A 20,657-nucleotide genomic window follows, 5' to 3' on the forward strand; every position below is an offset into this window, starting at 1 on the left:
GCTTCCACATGGCGTCGTTTTCACTCCAACACTGTTATGGAATATTACATTCATAATTCAAAGTGCTGTTTTCTGTCACAGAAATTCTGACATTTGTGAAATATATGGACTGGTTCAGCAACATGTTCATTGTTTTGCACAATTTACTGCTTTTATGGGTGGCAGGTAGAGTGAGTGGTGCGTATGCTGAGTGACATCCACTTTGAGGCATTATGTTGTCTTTTTTGACAGGAGGTCTGTCACTTTGGTCTCTAACATGACAGATGGTTCAGACCAACACAGTTACCTCAAGTAGTTCTTTAGGCACAAGGCGAAAACGTTTCTCTATAACTAGGCCTTTGGCTGATTAACATTCTATAGCCTTTTAAATGTGTTTGTGGGTGGGTGTGGGGGTTATTGGTTTATTTTTGTTTTTGTTTTATTTTGTGTTCTCATTTTGTATTTTTAGGTTGTGAACCACCCTGTGATCTTTGGATGAAGGACAGTAAAATGAATGAATGAATGAATGAATGAATGTTCCTGCTATCTATTCTCCTAATCTCCCTCAGGGTCCATTTTTCAGAATACCAGATGTTATATAGCCTTCCCCCATTTCCCTCCCAAGGGGTTGTCAGTGACCTGTACACATACTCATAACTGCAGCATTTACTGGTTGGTGGAATGTAGGAATGGAAGGGGTGTGAATAAAGGCACAGAGCGTTTTTCAATCTGAATACATCTCACTATTGGCATGGATGGAAGAAAGAAAGCACAGACAGCCTCCAGAAAACAGCATCTTGTGATTGGTTGTGTGGCTGGTCTGCCACAATTTTGCTTCACAGGAAAGAGCAGCTACAGCACTGTAATTGCTGCTCCTGGAAATTCAAAGAACGAGATGCACGAAATTTTGTGATCTTTATGCAGAACTGCAGCATCTATTTGACATTTATCTCTAATTGAAACAATAGCTGCTTCTTCGTTCATTCACGGATTCAAGTAATTCATTCATGGATTCTCTTGTGCTTTTACCCTCCCTACATTTTGCTCTCTCCCCTCCCCCATAAGACTCATGATCTTTTGCCTAATTGGAAGATTAACAGATGTCCTAGGCAACAGCTTTCAGATGAATGAGAAAATCACTCTCATGTCATCCATCTTTTGCTGCAGTCCAAACAACTGAAGGGAGGGGAATACTTTGGTCATTTGATTTATTGCCAAGTTTGCAGTCATCAAACATGTGTAGCTTCTGTATATAACAAACGATCAATGTCATTCTAAAGTAAGGAAAATAGGGACAGAACTGGCATGTTCTTTAATATTCAGTTTATTTGAACATGTGACATACATAGAGGCTCTGCACTCTTGAGGTGTCTTCAGCCAACTCACAGCATTCCCTCTCTATGTAAATGCACACATTTTCACCTGCTCCTTCCTCAGCTGCAGCTGTGTCACTTGTACCAACTTCTGTTTCCTAACTAACAATTAGCTCCTGTCAGCTGACTATTCAGTGCTATTAACCAGCAGTCAGCCAGGAGCCTTGACAGTAATGCCTTTGAACATATTTAGTTATACAGTGGTACCTCGGGTTACAGACGCTTCAGATTACAGACGCTTCAGGTTACAGACTCCACTAACCCAGAAATAGTACCTTGGGTTAAGAACTTTGCTTCAGGATGAGAACAGAAATCGTGTTCCGGCGGTGCAGCGGCAGCAGGGGTCGCCATTAGCTAAAGTGGTGTCTCAGGTTAAGAACAGTTTCAGGTTAAGAACAGACCTCTGGAACAAATTAAGTTCTTAATCCGAGGTACCACTGTACATCCCATGAGACAAGGATGAGGGGAGAACCATTGAGAAGTTTTTAGAGAAAACTACAGCTGAGCTGAAATTTCATAGAAGGCAATTTCCCCCTGACATTTTTCTTTTTTCCTCACCCACCAAAGGAAGTCATTTTTCAGAATGTTCTCTAAATGCTGCCCGCCATTTTGTTGAGGCAGCATCTTGGGGAAATGTGCAGGTTGCAAATTGGTGACCATTTGCCAACAAACCTGTTATTGTTGCTTGCAGTAGCTGCAAACAACAACAAAACATACCTTAGGCAAATTGACAGAACATGTACTACTGCCACAGGTAATGGTGAGCTCCACCCTTGGCTAGTTGGTTATTTCTATGATGGTTCCCTGATAGCTTAACTTAGTGTTTATTTGTTCATGTGTTATGGATTGTTTGCTATAACCAAACATATATGTTTAGGTGCATATTCTCCAAGTGTTTTCTGCTTCTTTGCTTTTTTTAGATGGAAAGTCTTCAATTGTGCTTCCCATTTCTCCATCCACAAATGGCATGAAAAATTATGAGATGCCATTTGCCCACAGCTCTAGAAATGACTCAGCAGTCATTATTTTGGGGGAAGACGATATATTATTATGGATTATGTAACTAGGATGAGCTAATCGGTGGGATTTTAGCTTTCCAAAAATCTGTGAGTGTCTCGTCTTAGCTATGGTGCTTTGGACTGGGGCTCTGTTTGTAAGAGGAATCACTACAATTTCTTTTGAAAGACGTCTCAGATTAACACGAGGATAAATTCCTGGCTGTCATGTGGAGACAGAGTTGTCAGAGTGGGCCTTTAGAAAAGCATTTCCCCCCCTCTGGTAAGCTTTAGTTCATGTGTCAACTATCTTTCATCATGATTCCTATATACTGCTTTATGGTATAATAGATCAGGCAGTTTGCACATTTTCGTTCTGTTTTGAGCTTATTTCAGATAGATTATATTATTTATCTTCCCACCCCCACCCCCACCCCAGGACTCTTAGCTGTGCTTTAGTAGTTTCAGAATTTTAGCTAGTGATTTTGGTAGTACTGCTGCTCCTAGATATTAGAACCTGGAATTTAATTCCCCCTGTGATGTACGTGAATGGGAACCTTAGTTCTTAAAATAATTGCCAAACACAGGATTAGGAGAAATTGAGAGTAATCATTTTATTGCTGAGCAATAAGGTCCAGTGAGTCACCTCCAAAAATCTGGACGCCAAGTCAATGGTGTCCAGAGGTTTTATAGATCTCTTCAGATATTACATATTCATACATTGCAGCAAAATTAAACCAATAAGCGTTGACATCGCCCTTCCTTTTATCCTTTTAAAGAATACTTCTCTTTTCTTATAATTAGTTACATTTACCATATTAGGCGTTCCTATTATCTAAGCTTTATGACTATCTTGTGACTGAGACGACGGGACTACATGAGATCAATTTGCTTAGTTAGATATATTTTGTTCTGCTAACTCAGCTGTAATCCGCAGAAATGATTTCTTACAAAGTACAATCCTAATGAATGAATGGTTACACAGAATACAAATTATAAGCATATAATGATATGTAATGATACAGAATAAGGCAAAGGTGGGATTATATATGTTCCCTTTAGGTAGCCTTGTCACATCACCTGGATTTTGTCTATTTTCTTGCAACTATCACATGACTTACTCAAGCATGGCAAGGTAATTCAGTTTTTACTCAAAACTTAAAAAGAAATCCATGTGGTTTGGAGAGAGAGTTGAAAATTGATCACTGGATTGGATTGAATATTGCATTGATTAGCTGCAATAGGAACACACACACACACTCAGGTGATTGGGAACATGGGCTGAAATAGTAATGTATTACTTCTATTAATTTCAACAGAGTTTAAAACTCTCCACATGCAGGTCACCCACATCTATCTTTACTGGAAAAAAATTATTGATTTTCCAATGTCGTTCCAATAACAGCCTCATTATAACAATGCCATTTAAAAAAAAAAAATTAAACAATTTTCCAATATCGCTCACCCACATCTATCTTATCCCATTGCTTAGAAAATAAAAATGTTGATCCTATGGGACAGATAACACCTTCCTTGCACTAGTACTGTATGGGAAAATATATTTTGTGCTTGGTGTTCTGCAGAGGGGAGGCAACCGTTTTTAACATTACAGAGGTGGCCCACGTACTTCCATCCAAGACTTACAGGGTGTTATTCCATATACTGCCCTCCAGCTGCCACATTCTCTCCTGGTTTGCCTCTACATCTCAGAAGGCGGAAGCTCCTCATTGAAAGGAGGAAGTACCTAAGGTGGCTGCATAGCAGTCGGGCTTAATGTTATTTTGATGGCCACTCCTCTGCCAACCAACTTGGTCCCTCCCTTGGGTCCAGCCCTCTGTCCTCTGGATTGCTGGCTCCCTCTCCAGGCTCAGATGCTTCTTAGGGTCCTGAGTTCACTTCTTGTACCATGCTAGGACCCTTCCTAAGGTGGTCCAGCTTTAACTCCCCAATCTCCTACAGTTCCTCCTCAGGATCTAACTACCCCCCACCCAACGACCTCTCCATGAGACTCATGACACTTGGCACATGGTCATCAAGCCCTTCTGAGTGGGAACCAATCCCAGCAGGTCTTGCAATTAATGCCAGATTTAAAAGAGACCAAATATAATCCCCACTTGCCAAGAAAAAAATGAGAGCACATTATAAGTCTCCTATATGTGATGTCTGGTGTGGTGCGGATGAGTGTGGGTTGGAGAAAATGTACTCATGGTCCAAATAAGGACACCTCCTGCCACCTAATTAGGCCTGTGAGCTAGAGGTTCCTCAGGTGCTAGAGGAGCCTTTCAGTTATCCAGTGCAGGCCAAATTGCAATGCTATGAAGTTACAGCAGCTTCACTGACACTTCACAGAGTTTGGGAGGAGCAGCTATTTCATAACATGCTCACACATTGCTATATCATCCCTTCCCTTCTGTTACAGGATCATAAAGGGGATTATATTGTGACAGAAGAATAGGGCTTTATGAATAGGGCTTTATGAATGGCATTTCCAATTGGGAGTTCTAACTTTTTATTTATTTTCTTAAATCACAACCCCTTGCTGACCTGCATTTGAATTTTTTTGCTAGTATATTCACCTTTCAGCTGTTAATACTGACCTTCTGAGTCTTCATTAATACACTTGCGGTTATTATATTCCTGCTTAGGTAGAAAACATTGTAACCAAGCAACAGATGCTCCATTAATTTAGGAATTAGGACAGTCTATTTTGGCTCCCCTTTTCTTGGTATACGAGCACAAAATTTTTCACTTTGATGAATGAATTGCTCTGTTTATAATTTTTATTACTAATGAACAGAAGTGTTCAATAAAAATGACATGACAAAAATGCATGACATTCACTTTTTTCATGTCGAAGTAAATGAACCCTATGTTTTAGTGATAACAAATTTTCAAAGTTTATATTTGGGAGTTCTTAAAACTAGTTTGACTACAAATTGAGACCAAAACTTTTGGTCATAAATTCAAAAACAGCTTAGTTTGTTAAAACAGAGAAGGAATCTGAGAAGGAAAGGATAAGTCAGAAGTTCATATTTATGAACAGAGCTGATTTCATGGCATGGCACATTTAGAGCAGATCCACACCATACCTTTAAAACACATCCAACCCACATTTAATGCACATTACTTTCACCAGTGAATCCTGGGAACTGTCTTTTAGTGCTGGGAACTGTAGCTATGTGTTCCCCTATCTTCTTTGGGGAAAGTCATGTGTTTTAAATGTGGGTTGTACTTACTTTAAATGTATGGTTTGGATCTGCCCAAATTGTCACTGGAAATTATTCCTAAGGCAATTCTGATTAGTCATAGTGGAATGGCTGAAAATCCTTTTACTACTTGACGTATTTAGGATTAGCCCAAGGCATTTTGATGCTTGAAGCAGAGGACGAAATGGCACCCCATTCCATAGACAGACTGGAGTAGCAGTTAAATCTTACTCCATCAGTCATGATGAGACATCTGCCTAAGGACAGCAAGCTATATTAGGGGGCACAGGGCAGGTCACATAGTTCACGTAACACTGTCCTTCAACACCTCACTGCTGTCTGCTTCTCTGTCTTATGGTACAGTGAGCGCCGGCTGTACAAAGCAGCAATGGGGTACTGCTGTTGTATATCTTAATCCCCTGTAATCTGCACAATAGTAAGGATGGTGACGCATCTTCTCAACTTTGTCATTGCATCCCACTAGTTCATGTGCAATGACACCTTCCCCTCCTCTGAAAATTGTCTATGATGCAAATGTTCTGTGAGGGTCGGGAACATCCTATTCCATGAAAAATGGTTGCTGGCATAACACGAGGAGTAGAAATCACAGTTACAGAATGTCCTGCCTCAGTTTACCTCGCTATCTGCTGCTGACACGTAGCCATTTCTGGCTCACAGATGGGGATGGAGGCGAGCAGGAAGATGGGAAAAGCACCAGGGTCAGTAGACTAAAGAGCAGAGAGGTTCTGGTGCTTAATGTAATGGGGTGCTTATTTGGCTCACACATTGCAGAGTTAGTTGAAACTCCTTCACCAGGAGCTATAAACAAAGATGCGTACTAGCCCCCCTGCTGTTCAATTACTTTATTAATGATATAATATCTAAACTATCAAGTTCTGATTTCAATCCACCCAAACTGGCAGACAGGCCTATCTCTATTCTCCTGTATGCGGACGATGCCCTGATCTTGTCCAGGACTCCAGTTGGATTAAGACAGGCGCTCCGGTCCCTTGCTCAATATTGTAAAGAGGCCTGTCTTACTATTAACTATCAGAAGACCAAAGTAATGACATTTGCTAAGCGTCCTAAGACACGACATTGGAGTATCAATGGACGAAAATTCAAGCAAGTCCATTGTTTTAAATACTTGGGCATAGTCTTCCACGATAGAGGGTCGAGGAAAGCCCACTTAACACAAGTTGTGGCTGCAGCCCAGAAGTCCACCTCTGCAATCTTAGGTTTTTTAGGATTCAACGGTGCACACTATGTACCTGCGGCTCTAAAACTCTTTGAGGCTAAAGCGCTAGCTCAATTGCTTTATGGGGCTCAACTTTGTGCCCCTCCACCAAATCTGACCCTTCTTGAAAGGGTCCAGTCAAAATTTATCAGAGCAGCCCTCCAGGTGCCTCCATGTGTGCCAAATGCTGCTCTTCGTCTCGAAACAGGCATGGTCTGCGTCGAGGCAAGACTCTGGACACAGGCCTGTAACCTTTGGCTGAAAGTTCATCTTAATCCTCAGGGCCTTGCCTCATTGATATTAAAAGATAAACATCGCTCCTCTTGGAGCAAGGCCATAGAAAACAAGATGATGAGCATAGGTTTACATCCAGCTTACCTGTGTTCACATAGTTACAACACAGCAAGGGCATTAGTCAAGCAGAGGCTAATGGCTATCGAGAGGCAAAATGACTTAAGTAAAGTCCCTCTTTTTTTAACCCCAGAGGAGCGGAGATACTTACAACTCCCAGCTAGGTATTTTACTCAGCTTGAGGTCCTATCCCACAGAAGGGCGTTCACACTGGCCCGAAATCATGTCCTGCCATCTGCCGTATTGGATGGGAGGTATAGGGGGGTTCCTTTGGGCGACAGACTCTGTCCATGCGACTCCAGAGAAGTAGAGACTACAGACCACGTACTTCTCCGTTGCTGCTTTTATAGGGCTTTACGGAATGAACTTATCTCTCCGCTATTATGTGAGTCTCCTGGATGTCCCGAAGATCACTACGCCCATTGGCTCCTCTCAGATGCCAACCCTAAGGTCACAGCTGCGGTGGCAAAGTTCTGTGCTGTCGCTATTAAGCTTCGGTCCGCACAATTAGGTGGCTCCTGATCCTTGTTTTGATTTAAGTATTATAATAATCTGAATTGTTGATTTTTAAATTAATTTCTAAATTTATTCTTTTAAAGCAATAATTATTAATTTTAATGTACTTTAATTTTAATACGGCCAACCCCTTTTAGATCAAATCTCAGATCAATTTTAAATTGCATTTATTATTGATTCTGTATGTGTCTTTTTGTGTGTGTGTGTGCTGGTTGTTGACCGTAATAAAGGAATCTATCTATCTATCTAAACAAAGATAAGAATAACAATAATTGGACAACATTGTTATCGCCTCGTGAAACTACAAAACCATATAAAATATAAAGAAAAGTGCATTGAAGAAATCTAAAAATGCAAATCAGGAAAATAAATTGTTATACATGCTGTCAAACTATGGAAACACATGGAATGTTCATTAACAGATGGGCAAGATTTTACTCAAAAAAATGTTTAAAACCTCAGCGCTTTTACATCTTACAAGCCATTATCTCCACTGTGAACACACACACTCTGTCTGAAGCCCCATGCAACCGAGGAGACACCCATTAGAAGAACAAAACTGCTACTGACCATTAGTGGCAAACATACTAACCAGTGAACATGAACCTCAGAAAACAGTATTCTGCACATGTGAAGCTGACTAAACATTTCAGCAAGCACCAGAGCCTGTCTATTCAACTCACACACCAGCTACGAACTTTAAATCACAGACTTGAGAGCCAGTGTGGTGTAGTGGTTAAGAGAGGTAGACTCGTAATATGGGGAACTGGGTTTGCGTCTCCGCTCCTCCACATGCAGCTGTTGGGTGACCTTGGGCTAGTCACACTTCTTTGAAGTCTCTCAGCCCCACTCACCTCACAGAGTGCTTGTTGTGGGGGAGGAAGGGAAAGGAGAATGTTAGCCGCTTTGAGACTCCTTCGGGTAGTGATAAAGCGGGATATCAAATCCAAACTCCTCCTCCTCCTCCTCCTCCTCCTCCTCCTCCTCCTCCTCCTCCTCCTCCTCCTCCTCTTCTTCTTCTTCTTCTTCTTCTTCTTCTTCTTCTTCTTCTACTTCTTCTTCTTCTTCTTCTTCTTCTTTATCCCATCTCTGACCCTTAAAACATCTTCTGCTCTTTTAAATAAGCTATATTTATTTATCTATATAATTTATATTTATCTTTTTATAAGGCCCAGGCTAATTATTTTCTTGCTTCCATAGGACAGTACAAATTTTGTTGCCCATCATCCTGTCGTTTATTGCAATATTATTGTGGGGTTGTTGTTGTTTTTTTTAAAAAAAATGCTGCTAGTTGCTGTTTAGGACTAGCTGTGCCTGCTCTGAGCAGCTTTTGAACTGCAAAGAGTGGTATAAACACTCCTCTGCCTGAGATGCAAGTTTAGTGCCATCAATGCTGGAATTTGAGGATGTGATTTTGGGTGTCAGTGATGCCTCTATCACCATCATCCCAACTAGATCCTGAATTGCTGCCATGCCAAGCACATAGAATTAGAACCGTACATTTAGTTTTGCAAATAAACAAAATGGCAATAGCCCCCTTCCGATATTTCTCCCTAGCAGCTAGTATTTGGAGCTTTAAATCGAAGGGTGGTATCCAACTGCCACCAGTGCAAGGGGTTTTGCTTGTTTTAACAGAACTCCCCCCCCCCTCTCCTCCACTGCATCCTCTGCATCCCACCCTCAATCTTCTGCAGAACATTGGGGGAATGCTCATAGAACAGATTTAGGAAATGTGCAACAGGAGGAGAGGGAGCAAAAAATGCCGCTGAGCAAGAGGAAATCCTTGTATTGATGGAATGTTCACATAGTGCTATGTTAGATACGGCCCTATAGCTTTAAATCTGGAATATCCTCGTAGCCGGTCAGGACTAAGAATTAGCTATTGCTTGACCTATTCTCCATGAACATGCCTAACCTCCTTTTATGCAACTCCCCTTTTCAAACCCGTGTAGCTATTAGCTGATGCTATCTCTTGTGTCAGTGAGTTTTATAAATTAATTAAGCTTTGAGCACTCTGAAAATACTGCTTTCACAAAGCAGCCCTTTACTCTTTTCAGGTGCTGATTCAAAAATAAAGAGCATCAGTAAGGCTCAAGCAATTGAAATGACCTTCATGTTGTATCCACCTCGTGGTCTCAAGCTTACAACTGCAGCTGCTCCCAGGTCAACTTGGCTGAAACCAATAGTCGATGGGGAAGATGGTTACAAATATTTAGGTAAGATTTTATATATAAAATCAGGCTCAGAATATGCAAAGGTTTTTCTAGTAGTGTTGTATGTATATCTGTATCCATACCTCTGTTTTGATTAGAAATTGATGTAGTCTGTTTAGATGCAGTTAGTATTTTACAGGTTTTTCAGCAAAAGCACTTCCTGGAGACAGAAGGGGACAAGCAGTTTCTCGAATTTGTTTAAAGGATAGTATATCTTTATAAATATTTGAATTTCAGTTAGCAGAGGAGTTGGGGAAAACTTTTAAATTTTCACTGTAAGAGGGAATCATGCAGGAGAGCATTTGAGTGTTGAGGTCCCCAAGTCACCCCCCAAAAATTCACACTTCAGACATAATTTTTGTTTGGATTTTTGGCAATAATTTAGACCACAACTTTATTAAAATACAAATTATGTGAGTGGTTGCGTAGGCATTGGTTCAGACTAGCTGTCCACCGGGACAGAGCTGACTTTCGGTCAGCGACGGGAGAATGCCATCTGGGGAGAGTTAAGGAGGCTGGGGGCAGAGCCCTCCCTCTCCCCAGAGGTCCCAGGGGCTCTTGCATGGCCCTGTCCCCCTACCGGGGGTTCGGACAAAAGCATGTCGAGCCCCTGGATTCCTTTAACGGAATTCCCTGCACACCATCATCATTCTGGAGGGGGGGCAACCACCCTTCCAGTAACCAACACAATAACCAATGCCTAGCCGCCAACCTTACAAGTTGTGACGAGTTGCTACTGCAGTAGGTGAAAACCAAATGGCAACAGCCAATCAGCCAAATGGACAAAATTCCTACTGGGCCCCTGCCCCAAAAGCAGATGGCCCCATGACAGGCAGTTGCAAGGTCAATGCAGAGGCCTAAAATAACAGGAAGGGAGGGAGGGTGGGCGATCCGAAGCACGCAGCCAAGAAAAGGATCACCCTGCGTGCAGAGCAATACAAAGGACGCTGGGCTGTCCATCACAACATTGCAACATTTAATTATCCCCAGCAACACCCCAGGGTCCTATTGAAGCTGTGGCCAGATGGCTAACCCCGTCCAGCTACCAGGGAGGTGGTTTGCAAGGCCCCACCGCAACACGTGCTCTCCCAAGGGAGAACTCAATTTGTTCTGAAGATCTCCACACCTTCCATGTGTGACGCATAAAGCTGGATTTTAGAAGGCAGCCAGGGCACAAAAAGAGCATGTCACTGTGGTGGCTAGTCACCTGTGTACAGGTCATACTTTGTAGTGCAGCAAAACCCTAATTCCTTTACAATATGTTTTGGTGGTCTATTACTTATTGTTTTATGCTAGTATTTCTGTGACACTTTCCGAACCCACAAAACATCCCACAAGAAAGCAATGTAAAACGACAATAATTAAAACAATGAAAGATTGTTGTTTGTTAGTTGGTTTGTTTGTTTTTTAAAAGGACGCTCCCCTCAACTTTTCAGTAAGTATACACCCTTGTATGAAGATCTGGCCTTTATCACACATTCTTTGCTAACGTGACAATCCATGTTGGGCTTTTGTAATGTGTCCTTGATTGCACTGCATTTTGAAGAATGCGTGGAAACTATAGGTACTTTCAAATGCTGCTGCTAGGCTCTTGGTGAGGTCCTACAGTTCAGAGAAAATGACAGAGAATAGCAGTATCATAATAAACTCAGGCAGCCCGCGTTAAGAGCTGCATGGTTGGTGCTGACCTGCGACAGGCCTTTCTCAGTAGTGGCTCCTCACTCATGGAGGAGCATCAGTCACAGCCTTACAATTTCATTTCATGTTAAAGGCATTCTAAACTAGGACTGCACTATATGTTTTCTTCCACCTCATTCCATTAATTTAATGTTTGTATTTCTTTTCATAAGAGTGATGATATAGCAGTTATAAGTTTGTTGTGCGATATGGGTTAATACTTGGAGGAGATAGGTATTATAGTACCTCAGGTGCAACTAATTTGCTGGAAGTGTTTTGCTGCATTTTCTTTACATAATTTAAACAAAGAATGCTGCCCCCACAATTTAAATTATAAAATGAACTTTATTTGAAGCAAATTCCTAATTAGGGATGCTTCTGAACTGCATAATTTCCCACCTTGGAATACAGATTCTGAAATGACAGCAATTCCTCCCAATAGTTCTCTGGCTCCCATTGTAAGTCTTATTAGGGATGACAGGCATTTTTGGGAACAACAGATCCCAGACCCCTTGAGACCACTTGCTGTAGCAATGTTACAAACATTAGAAAAGCCTTCCCCAACTTGGTGCCCTCCAGATGTTGCTAACTAGAACCCCCTCCTTTCCTGAACATTGACTATGCTGGTTGAGCTTATCAGAGTTGTTGTCTAAATATGGAGAGTACCAGGTTGGGGGAAGCTGCATTAGTGGGAGTGGAGGGGAAAATCCTTTCTTCCTTTCTTCCCATAGGCATCAAGTTGGCCATTGTGAGAACAGGATTGTGGACTATATGGACGACTGGCCTGATCCGACAGGCCTCTTCTTATGGTCTTTTGTCTCTCAAAACAGGAGTCATGAACCTTCGCTCCTTTCTATCTCACCCTTAAACTTGGCCTGGTTGGCTTTTACTAACACTGTTTGTGGACAGCAAGGTTTTCTTCAGAAAGTAGTTATAGATAATTCCACCCTAGATGACTGGATAGTGTATCTTTTTGAGTTACAGTGGTTATTAAACTAGTTGACAAGAGAACTGCAGGAGTTGCCTTGAAAAGAGATTAGTCTATTAAAGAAAGTCTCTCTGTAGCACAGCAACTGCTCTCCCTGTAAACATTTTTTGGAAAGATAGCACTGGACATTTGTTATATGATCCACTCTTGATGCTTAAAAACACTGGCACAAGTTCCAGACTTTCTTTTTGTGTTTCTTGAATGTGCTCTGATGACTTCAGTAAACTTTCATCAGTTGTGTGTACAACAAACAATTGGATTTTATTTACAGATTTCTATTTTGTATTTACAGAGAGAGCATTTGGTCTGATTACATGAAATGCAAGTCTCAGAAAAGGATTAGACATTGCAAGAACTGTGTTTCCTCTTTCTCTGTAATATCCAGTATTACAAAACTAGTGTTGCATTATCTGTATACTGTGGGTGGAATCCAGAATTGCCCTTGTCCGTATGAAAGGGCTCCTCCCATTCGCAGAAGGGACTGAGCTCCTGTGGACGTTCCTACTGGATGAAGGAGAGGGGAGGGGATTTTTTCTTCTTCTGGTCTCCTTTTTCCTCTTGAAGCCTGCTGTACCACCTACCACACTCTTCTGCAAGGTCCCACAACTCTCCAGAGCAGACTTTGGGAAGGCTCAGGCACCTGGAGGGGGAGGGGGAAATGGTCTCAGTAAAAAAAAAAAAAAATGGCCTCCTACTCTTCTTCTGACGGCAGTGTTCCCTTACAGGAACTCTGAATATAACCGTGTGAGATTTTTGCCTGGTTACTATTCATTGATTGCCACTTGTGGGGAGAGTGGAGGAGCAATTTGACAGGTGTTATGAGGGGAAGGATGAGGAGCAAACACGAAGCTGCTGCTTATAAAGCCCAATTCTGATTTCAATGTGTTTGCCAGTTGCATACACTCAGAATTATGTCTTGTTTCTATCGTGCTTGTATATTTACTCTGCTATATACGGTGGCACTTCTGTCTAAATTTATTTTTTATTTGTAATATGTGGATTTCCTTGTCAATTACACATGACATTTGGCCGTTAGTGATTTTCACTATAAACCATAAAAACCATGTTGCAGCCATACATTTATCAGATTTGCTCTGGTAATCAGTCTTTAAGGCAAACTCAAAGCGGAATCCTGCAATGCCAATCTCAGAGGTAGTTTTCTGGGAAGAATATGAATTCCTTTAGTTCCTGGCTTTCTTTGTTGAGAATGACTTGTGAAGACAAATATTGATTATCTTGCTGGGAGAGAGAAGTAAAGTTATAATAAGATTAGAAAAATAATTGAGCTGTTTTTCTAGAAATGAATTAAACATCATAAACTAAGCATTGTAGAGCTTTCCCCTAAACCAAATTTAGCTTTTAAAACATCTTAGCAAATGCAACGATGTTCAAAATCCCAGATTCAACATTATACTTTTATTAAAATTAATACAACTTTAAGAAGGAGATTACCTAAACAGAATAATTCATTACTTTCCTTTGTTATCCTATTTCCAATGGATTGCTGGAAAGGAGGGAAGGCAGTTGCTAAGAATGTGTTAGAGGTCACTTTTATGAATACTAAAAATGGGTGCTAGAGGCTAACAGCCCAAACCCACCTTCCCTCGAGATACAGGTCATCTAGATAGGGGAAATGCCCTTAATATTAGCATTACTAATCAGCAGAAAAAAGAAGGCAGTTTTGAAGTTTGGATTTGGGCAGAGACAGAGCCCTGAGAGGTTTTTTCTGGAGTTGGCTAAAACAGATGTGCCGTTGTTCTTTGAGGAGCTAATGTGGAGTGTGTTGCCTAGAATGGGAAGCTGCTTGTTTCAGATTGGTTCTGGACCAAATTTGATTTGAGTGGGCCCCTGGGCAAGGTTGAAAAGGTTGAAAATACCCAACCCAGAGCCACCTATCCTGAACACCAGGGGCATAGAAAAGGGGTTGCGGGGGGTGCGTGGCCCGCCCCAGGTGTCACTTTGACGGGGGTGACAAAATGGCACAGCTGTAGGGCAGCTGAGGCCAGGCACCCCGCCCCTCCCTAAGGGTGCTGCCAATCCCATCCTGGGATGGGGTGCACTGCGGGGCCTCAGCCGCCCCATAGCTGGGGGGGGAGGCAGCGGGTGGGACGCCCTGTCCCGTCCCTCCCTATGGGTTGTTCGCCCCACCCCTGGGTGCACCGCCACAGGTGCCTGAGAGGCTTCCTCTGCCGCTGCTAAACACTTCTTCGATTTCTGCCAAAATGTGCTGGATCAGAGTCCAGGTGTATAGATTTGCACTCTTACACCCAAATCTTTCATCTGTGATTCTAACAATCGGAACCGGCACGCATTACATGGAAACAGATGAAACTCTACATCAATGCTGGCAAAAGCTAGACAAACATCCTGGTCAAGAGAAACATAAGGGCATCAGAGGTCTGAACCTGATATCTTCTCAGTGATGAAGTGGGCAGGGCAAGAACAACCACTAAATCAAATTTCAGAACTACCAGCAATCCTAAAACTTAAAAAAACCCCAAAATAGTATTTTCTATTTTTTTTTTCAAGCACTGAGAAAAACATACTCATTTGTGAAAGTATGCCATTATGATTCTGGTGAAATAAGAGTAGTATGTCTCTCCCCCTTCTGAGACAACTGTTTCCTGACTAATCAGACAGAAGAACAGCTTCAAAATTGCAGTCAATTCAATAAATTTAGGAATGTCAAATCTGTGATTCATTCTTGTAGTCTTTGGAACAGAAAAACAACTGATAAGATTGATTTCCACCACTCTGCTATTCATTTGATGGAACTGCCATTTAATTTGAGCTTGGAAATATATTTAGTATTTACTGCAGGGCTATATAATGATAGCCTATATATCTGAAGAGAAAAAGTTGCTGGATTCCTTGCACCTGATAAACACATCTATAAATATAATACTGTGACATCCTTGCCTCTTCACTCTTTCTGAGACGGAAGCATGTAAATAACCTTGTATATTCCTCAAAGTGAAATGCATGTTACATTTGTGGTACCATGGAGAATACCAGTGCCTCCGATTTTCAGTTGTTATCTCTGCCTTGTTCTTTCCTAAGGATCTTACAGCTTTGCCAGAGATTAATTTCAACATTATCATGATCAGAAAATTATATACTTTTCAGTATATTAGGGCATTCCATTTTGTTTGTTTTTTAAATCAATAACATGCAAGTTTGTCTACTGGGCATTTACCCATCTTGAATTGTGTATAGATAGATATATTCCAAAGGTAGAAGGAACAAACAATAAATATCACCTTGCCTGTCCTGCAGATTTTGAAGGTTCATACAATGAGGAAACAGGTAGTCCTGCTTCCAGCCCCTTAGTAGTTTTTTGGGGGAGAGGGAGGGGTATTCAGTGACTAGAGCTATCTATACACAGTATATTTCAAGCACAGTTGTCCCATATATTTGCATAATGGAAATAAGATATTGGTGGTTTTATTTCCAACCCCTTTTCTAATGATGGAATCCACCATTTTCACAGCTGCTGCACACTGGGTCAACATTTCCACCAAGCTATCCACCACAACCCCAAGATCTCTTTAATGGCCAGTTCAGTCCTGATTAGTATATGTGAAGTTTGTGGCTTTTGCATTTTGCTGTTTGGTATCTTAGAAACAGGGTATTGGAGCACTTGTGTGATTCCAAGATTAGAATGCTGGATTTTGACTTTGCTCCACTGTTGGCTTTGTTAATCATAAATGCATCTGTTTTAAATACAGCACTATTAAATGTCATACTTTCTTATTAACAAATAGTAAGGTAGGTTGTTACTATTAACACTTTTTTTTTTGGAAAGAGAAGGCAACTTGACACTGAAAAAATGCAAGTTGCCTTCAGGTAAAGAGCTGACATTTTGAATCAGTTTTTTTTTTTTTTGTCAAACCTAGCACTACGCTTGATCATACTGACCAGCTTTCTGGCTATATTGTTTCAGAGAAGTCATAATATTTCAGCAACATTCCTCCCATTTAAGAGAGGAGCAACAAAAATGATGCCGCAGTTTCCCCCTCTCTGTTGAACATACTGGTTACTAGCAGCCTCAAACCCAAAGTCAGCTGTTAAAATTAGTAGTTTTGAAAGGCTCAGTCCACCAGTGTTATTTCTTGAAGGATTGTGTCATATGGAAGAGCTACAGCTGAACTGCATCATCCCCCACTTTCAGAATCATTCACCCTCCATGAAAAGTGAGAGGGGTATCCTGCAGGAGGGTGGTCTTACCTTTAAAAATGAAGTGGTTGAGGGTTTTTCCTTTTTCTCTCTCTTTTGCATTAAATAAGGAAAAGAAAAAGCCCTTGGCCTCTTTGTCTTTAGAAGCAGGACCATTTCCTCCAAATTCTGAGAATTTGCTGAACTGCTGGGGGTTAATCAAATCTTGGGCTTAGGGTGGTGATGATTTGCAGCCCCACCAAAACTTCTTTGCAGAATACTTCAGTCAAGCCCTAGAAGGAACATCTGTCACGTGACACTTTACCTGCCATCTGAATTGATATGACTCAGGGACAGGTTTACCATCCAAGAGAGAATTTTACCTTGGTACTCATCTGTTAAAGAAACAAGAGTTTAATAGTTTTTCTGGGCCCATGCAACCACTAGATTGCATAGTAAGGCAGGAGAGCCAGTGTGGTGTAGTGGTTAAGAGTGGTAGACTCGTAATCTGGGGAACCGGGTTCGTGTCTCTGCTCCTCCACATGCAGCTGCTGGGTGACCTTGGGCTAGTCACACTTCTCTGAAGTCTCTCAGCTCCACTCACCTCACAGAGTGTTTGTTGTGGGGGAGGAAGGGAAAGGAGAATGTTAGCCGCTTTGAGACTCCTTCGGGTAGTGATAAAGTGGGATATCAAATCCAAACTAGATAATCTAAGAAAAACTTTGGACTCTTGTTATGAATCTTAGGTTTAGTGGGATTTGTGTTCAAATGACATGTTTTGGACTAATTTGTAAAATCATCAATCTTCCAAAGCATATATCCAAAGTTTAGAACTGTTTTGGAATAAATAATACCTGGAGGTATCTTTCTATTTTTGGATACTCCCACCACATGTGCTGATATGTTCTTATAATGGGACATCCCCTCTAACACATGTGAGAACAGTTTGGTTTTATATTAGCTAGTCATCTAGGTGTTAAGTACCAGCCGTGTACAATTTTAAGGGCTCTTTCTCTTGTTGTTGTCGATATTTATATGGCGCTTTTACCCACAGACTTTTCCATGCCTCTTCTTCAAAATGGAGTTTAATTCTAAGTAGGCAAGTATAGTCTTGCACTGTAATCAACTAACCATTTGCTGCCCTTTCATGACACCCCAAATCAACTTCATGAGGTGGATGGCTCACTCTACCTAATGGCAGGACCATACATATGAACTTACAATGGCTGATTTCATCAACATATGGTTCAGTTCTGCTTTCCATGACTCTAGAAGTTCAACTATATTTTATAACTAACAGGGCTTTTAATCCGTAATGGAGGCATAACTAAATAAGTTTGCACTAACTTCTTTTTAAATGTTGAAATTCCTAATGATAAAAATCTGTGGAGTGGTATGGTATTTGTTCCTGAATGCGATGAATGGGAAATGTTCTGCCATTATTGTTGGGAGATTCATTCCCCCTGTGTGCAGTCATGGGTTTATTGTTTATCACATGACTGGGTATGTGTTTTCGTTCCACAGAGTGGGAAGGGGGAAGTGACATAGACAGGATGTTTGTCTTACTGCGTTTCCCTGAAGTAGGACTATTGTCCTTTGTTCTTTCTCTTTGCTGTCTGATGCTAGAGAGAGAGGGAGCCATGTTGAAGTGCTCCGACTGTGTATATATGTAATAAAGTAGGTTAGCCAACATGCTGGTTGCTGTGTTCTGTTACGCAACTGCGCAAACCTCTGTGAATGCCTAAGAGTGTGTGGATGTACTCCTACATCAATCACTATGATGTCCGGGGGCTGAAGAAGCTGAAAAGCTCCCAAACGATCATCTAGTAAGGGGGAACATGCCAGTCGGGCATGTGTCTCTGCCAGGGTCCTACTTGTGAGTAGAGGCCGTTTTCCTAACAATTACAAGCTGAACTACACAGTGTTTTAAAAGGTGAGTTACAAAAAATAGCAACGGCAGACCATTTACATTAATATGTATGTGTAGCAGAATATATGCCAGAGTCCCTGTCACTCTGCTTTTCAAGGCTACATCTGATATTTTTATGTTACAGTAATAAAAACTGCAGCTGTTGCTAAGCAAATAGAATGAATTACATTTACAAGAAAGTTTTTCTGAGTGAAAAAGAAGATAGCTCAGAGGAGCTGTATTGTAAGCTCATGAATGACTTTATTATTTTTATTTTCATTCCCCAGCTGGACTAAGGCAAGTTGATCCTTGGTCTCTTCAAAATGGTGGAATTTAGTCCAAAAGAAGGGGAGCTGGAAAGCATCTCTGTTTTAAAGCTTGAACAATGCTGTGTCCGAATGAACCAGCCTCTTGCTAAGTTTCCAGTTCCTTGGGCTGGGAAATGGTCTGTTAATCATACAGCCATCTTACAAAAATAGCCCTGTGATCTTGCTGTTGCCACCGTTCCTTAGCAATTATGTTTGCCTAAGGAAATTTAATTTTTATATAGGTAATTAACACTGTTGATTCTCTTGCCGGCACCACAGATTTTGCACAGGAAACAGCTTGTTTTGTTTCATTTCCCCCCCTTTTAAAAATGTATCAGATTCCAGTGTTACAGCAGACATTTGTTAGCTCCCTTTCAGCCCTAACAGCGCTACCAAATTACTAGGAGGTTTAGGAAAGAATATATCCAGTCAGTATTAATGATGGGTGAGTTTCCCTTAGCATTTTTCATAATTTATTATCCCCACCGCTTAACTCCCCCACCAAGCTTTCTTGGGGGGGGGAATGGGGTCCTAGTATATGGAAGCACCTGTAGTTCATTAGTACAGCGCATGGTTTTTGCAGAAGGTCTTAGGTTCAGTCACGTATTCTTAGGAGAGAAGGCTGCCTGAGCCTTGGAGAGATGCTGCCAGTCAGAGTAGATAGTATTAGCTTAGCTCAGCCTTCTCCAGATGTTTTGGACCAGAACTCCAATTAGCTGCAAACAGTGTGATCAATGGTTGGGGATGATAGCAGTTCAAAACACCTGGAGGGTGGTTGTGGGGGCTGGGCAAATAGTTTGACTTATTTCTGTAGCAGTTAAACCTTTTTCTGGGATGTGACCCCAGATTCCAGGTATGAATCAATCTGTGGGTTGTGTGATTTCCATACAGAAGCTGTGGGAAGCTTAGGGAATTAAAGTCTCCATCTACATTTTGAAACAAGATTACAAGCTGACCCTTTCAAAGCACTGATTTTAACCACTGATTTCAAAATTGCACTGATCGTTGTTGTTGTTGTTGTTGTTTGTTTCTTAGACTTCCCAAGCAACTCCATGTACAAGGCTTCTAGTGCTTTATATGTGGATTCATGCAGTTGGTATAATAAACATGCTATAACTGAAATTTTAAAAGTCATAACTTTCAGTCGTAACATTTTTATCATACCAAGGCCACAAATTCACACAAAAGGCTTTGGAGACTTTAATTCCAGTGTTGACAAAGTCTACATGACAACATTGTGAATGGCTGATTGTCATTTGAATTCCTTGGATCAAAATAGACACATTTTCTTCATTAAGAACATTGCAGTCTAAAACTTTACGGGAAGATTTATAATCACTGAAAGGAGAAAGTAATCTCCCTTTTGTCAGTGCACACAACCAGAGAGACTCATTAGAAAGTTTGTGTTAATGGGTGCTCACTGCAAATATTGCAGTACTTTGTTTCTGTTACGACAAGACACCCCAAAGGAAGCATGAAATTCTTATCAATGCCACCATATAAATACTAATTCTGATGCACTTTACATTTATATAAGGGTGTCTGTTTGTGCAGAGCATCATAATGTAAGAAACAATCAAGATCAGCCCTCCCCTGCTTTGTGTAACCAGCTGAGTGCCTTGATAATAATGCCATTTGAGATTGTTGTTCTTTCCCCCCCCCAATGCTAATATTAGCACAAAATGTAATCACAATTATTTCAAATACTAATTGCATGCTCTCTTTTTTGGCAATTGAAAGTTGTCTTTGA

General features: G+C 41.1%; 1 protein-coding gene across 1 annotated transcript in view; it reads left to right on the forward strand.

Annotated features, from left to right (window-relative positions):
• Positions 1 to 20,657, forward strand: part of IQCM (IQ motif containing M) — a 74,844-nt gene that overhangs the window by 48,686 nt on the left and 5,501 nt on the right. The window contains exon 9 of the mRNA XM_033160814.1: positions 9,715 to 9,873. Within this exon, the coding sequence (XP_033016705.1) occupies positions 9,715 to 9,873 (159 nt within the window). The remainder of the gene's footprint in view (positions 1 to 9,714; positions 9,874 to 20,657) is intronic.

The sequence above is a fragment of the Lacerta agilis genome, chromosome 9 (genome assembly GCF_009819535.1).
Source record: "Lacerta agilis isolate rLacAgi1 chromosome 9, rLacAgi1.pri, whole genome shotgun sequence".
Classification (NCBI taxonomy): Eukaryota; Metazoa; Chordata; class Lepidosauria; order Squamata; family Lacertidae; genus Lacerta; species Lacerta agilis.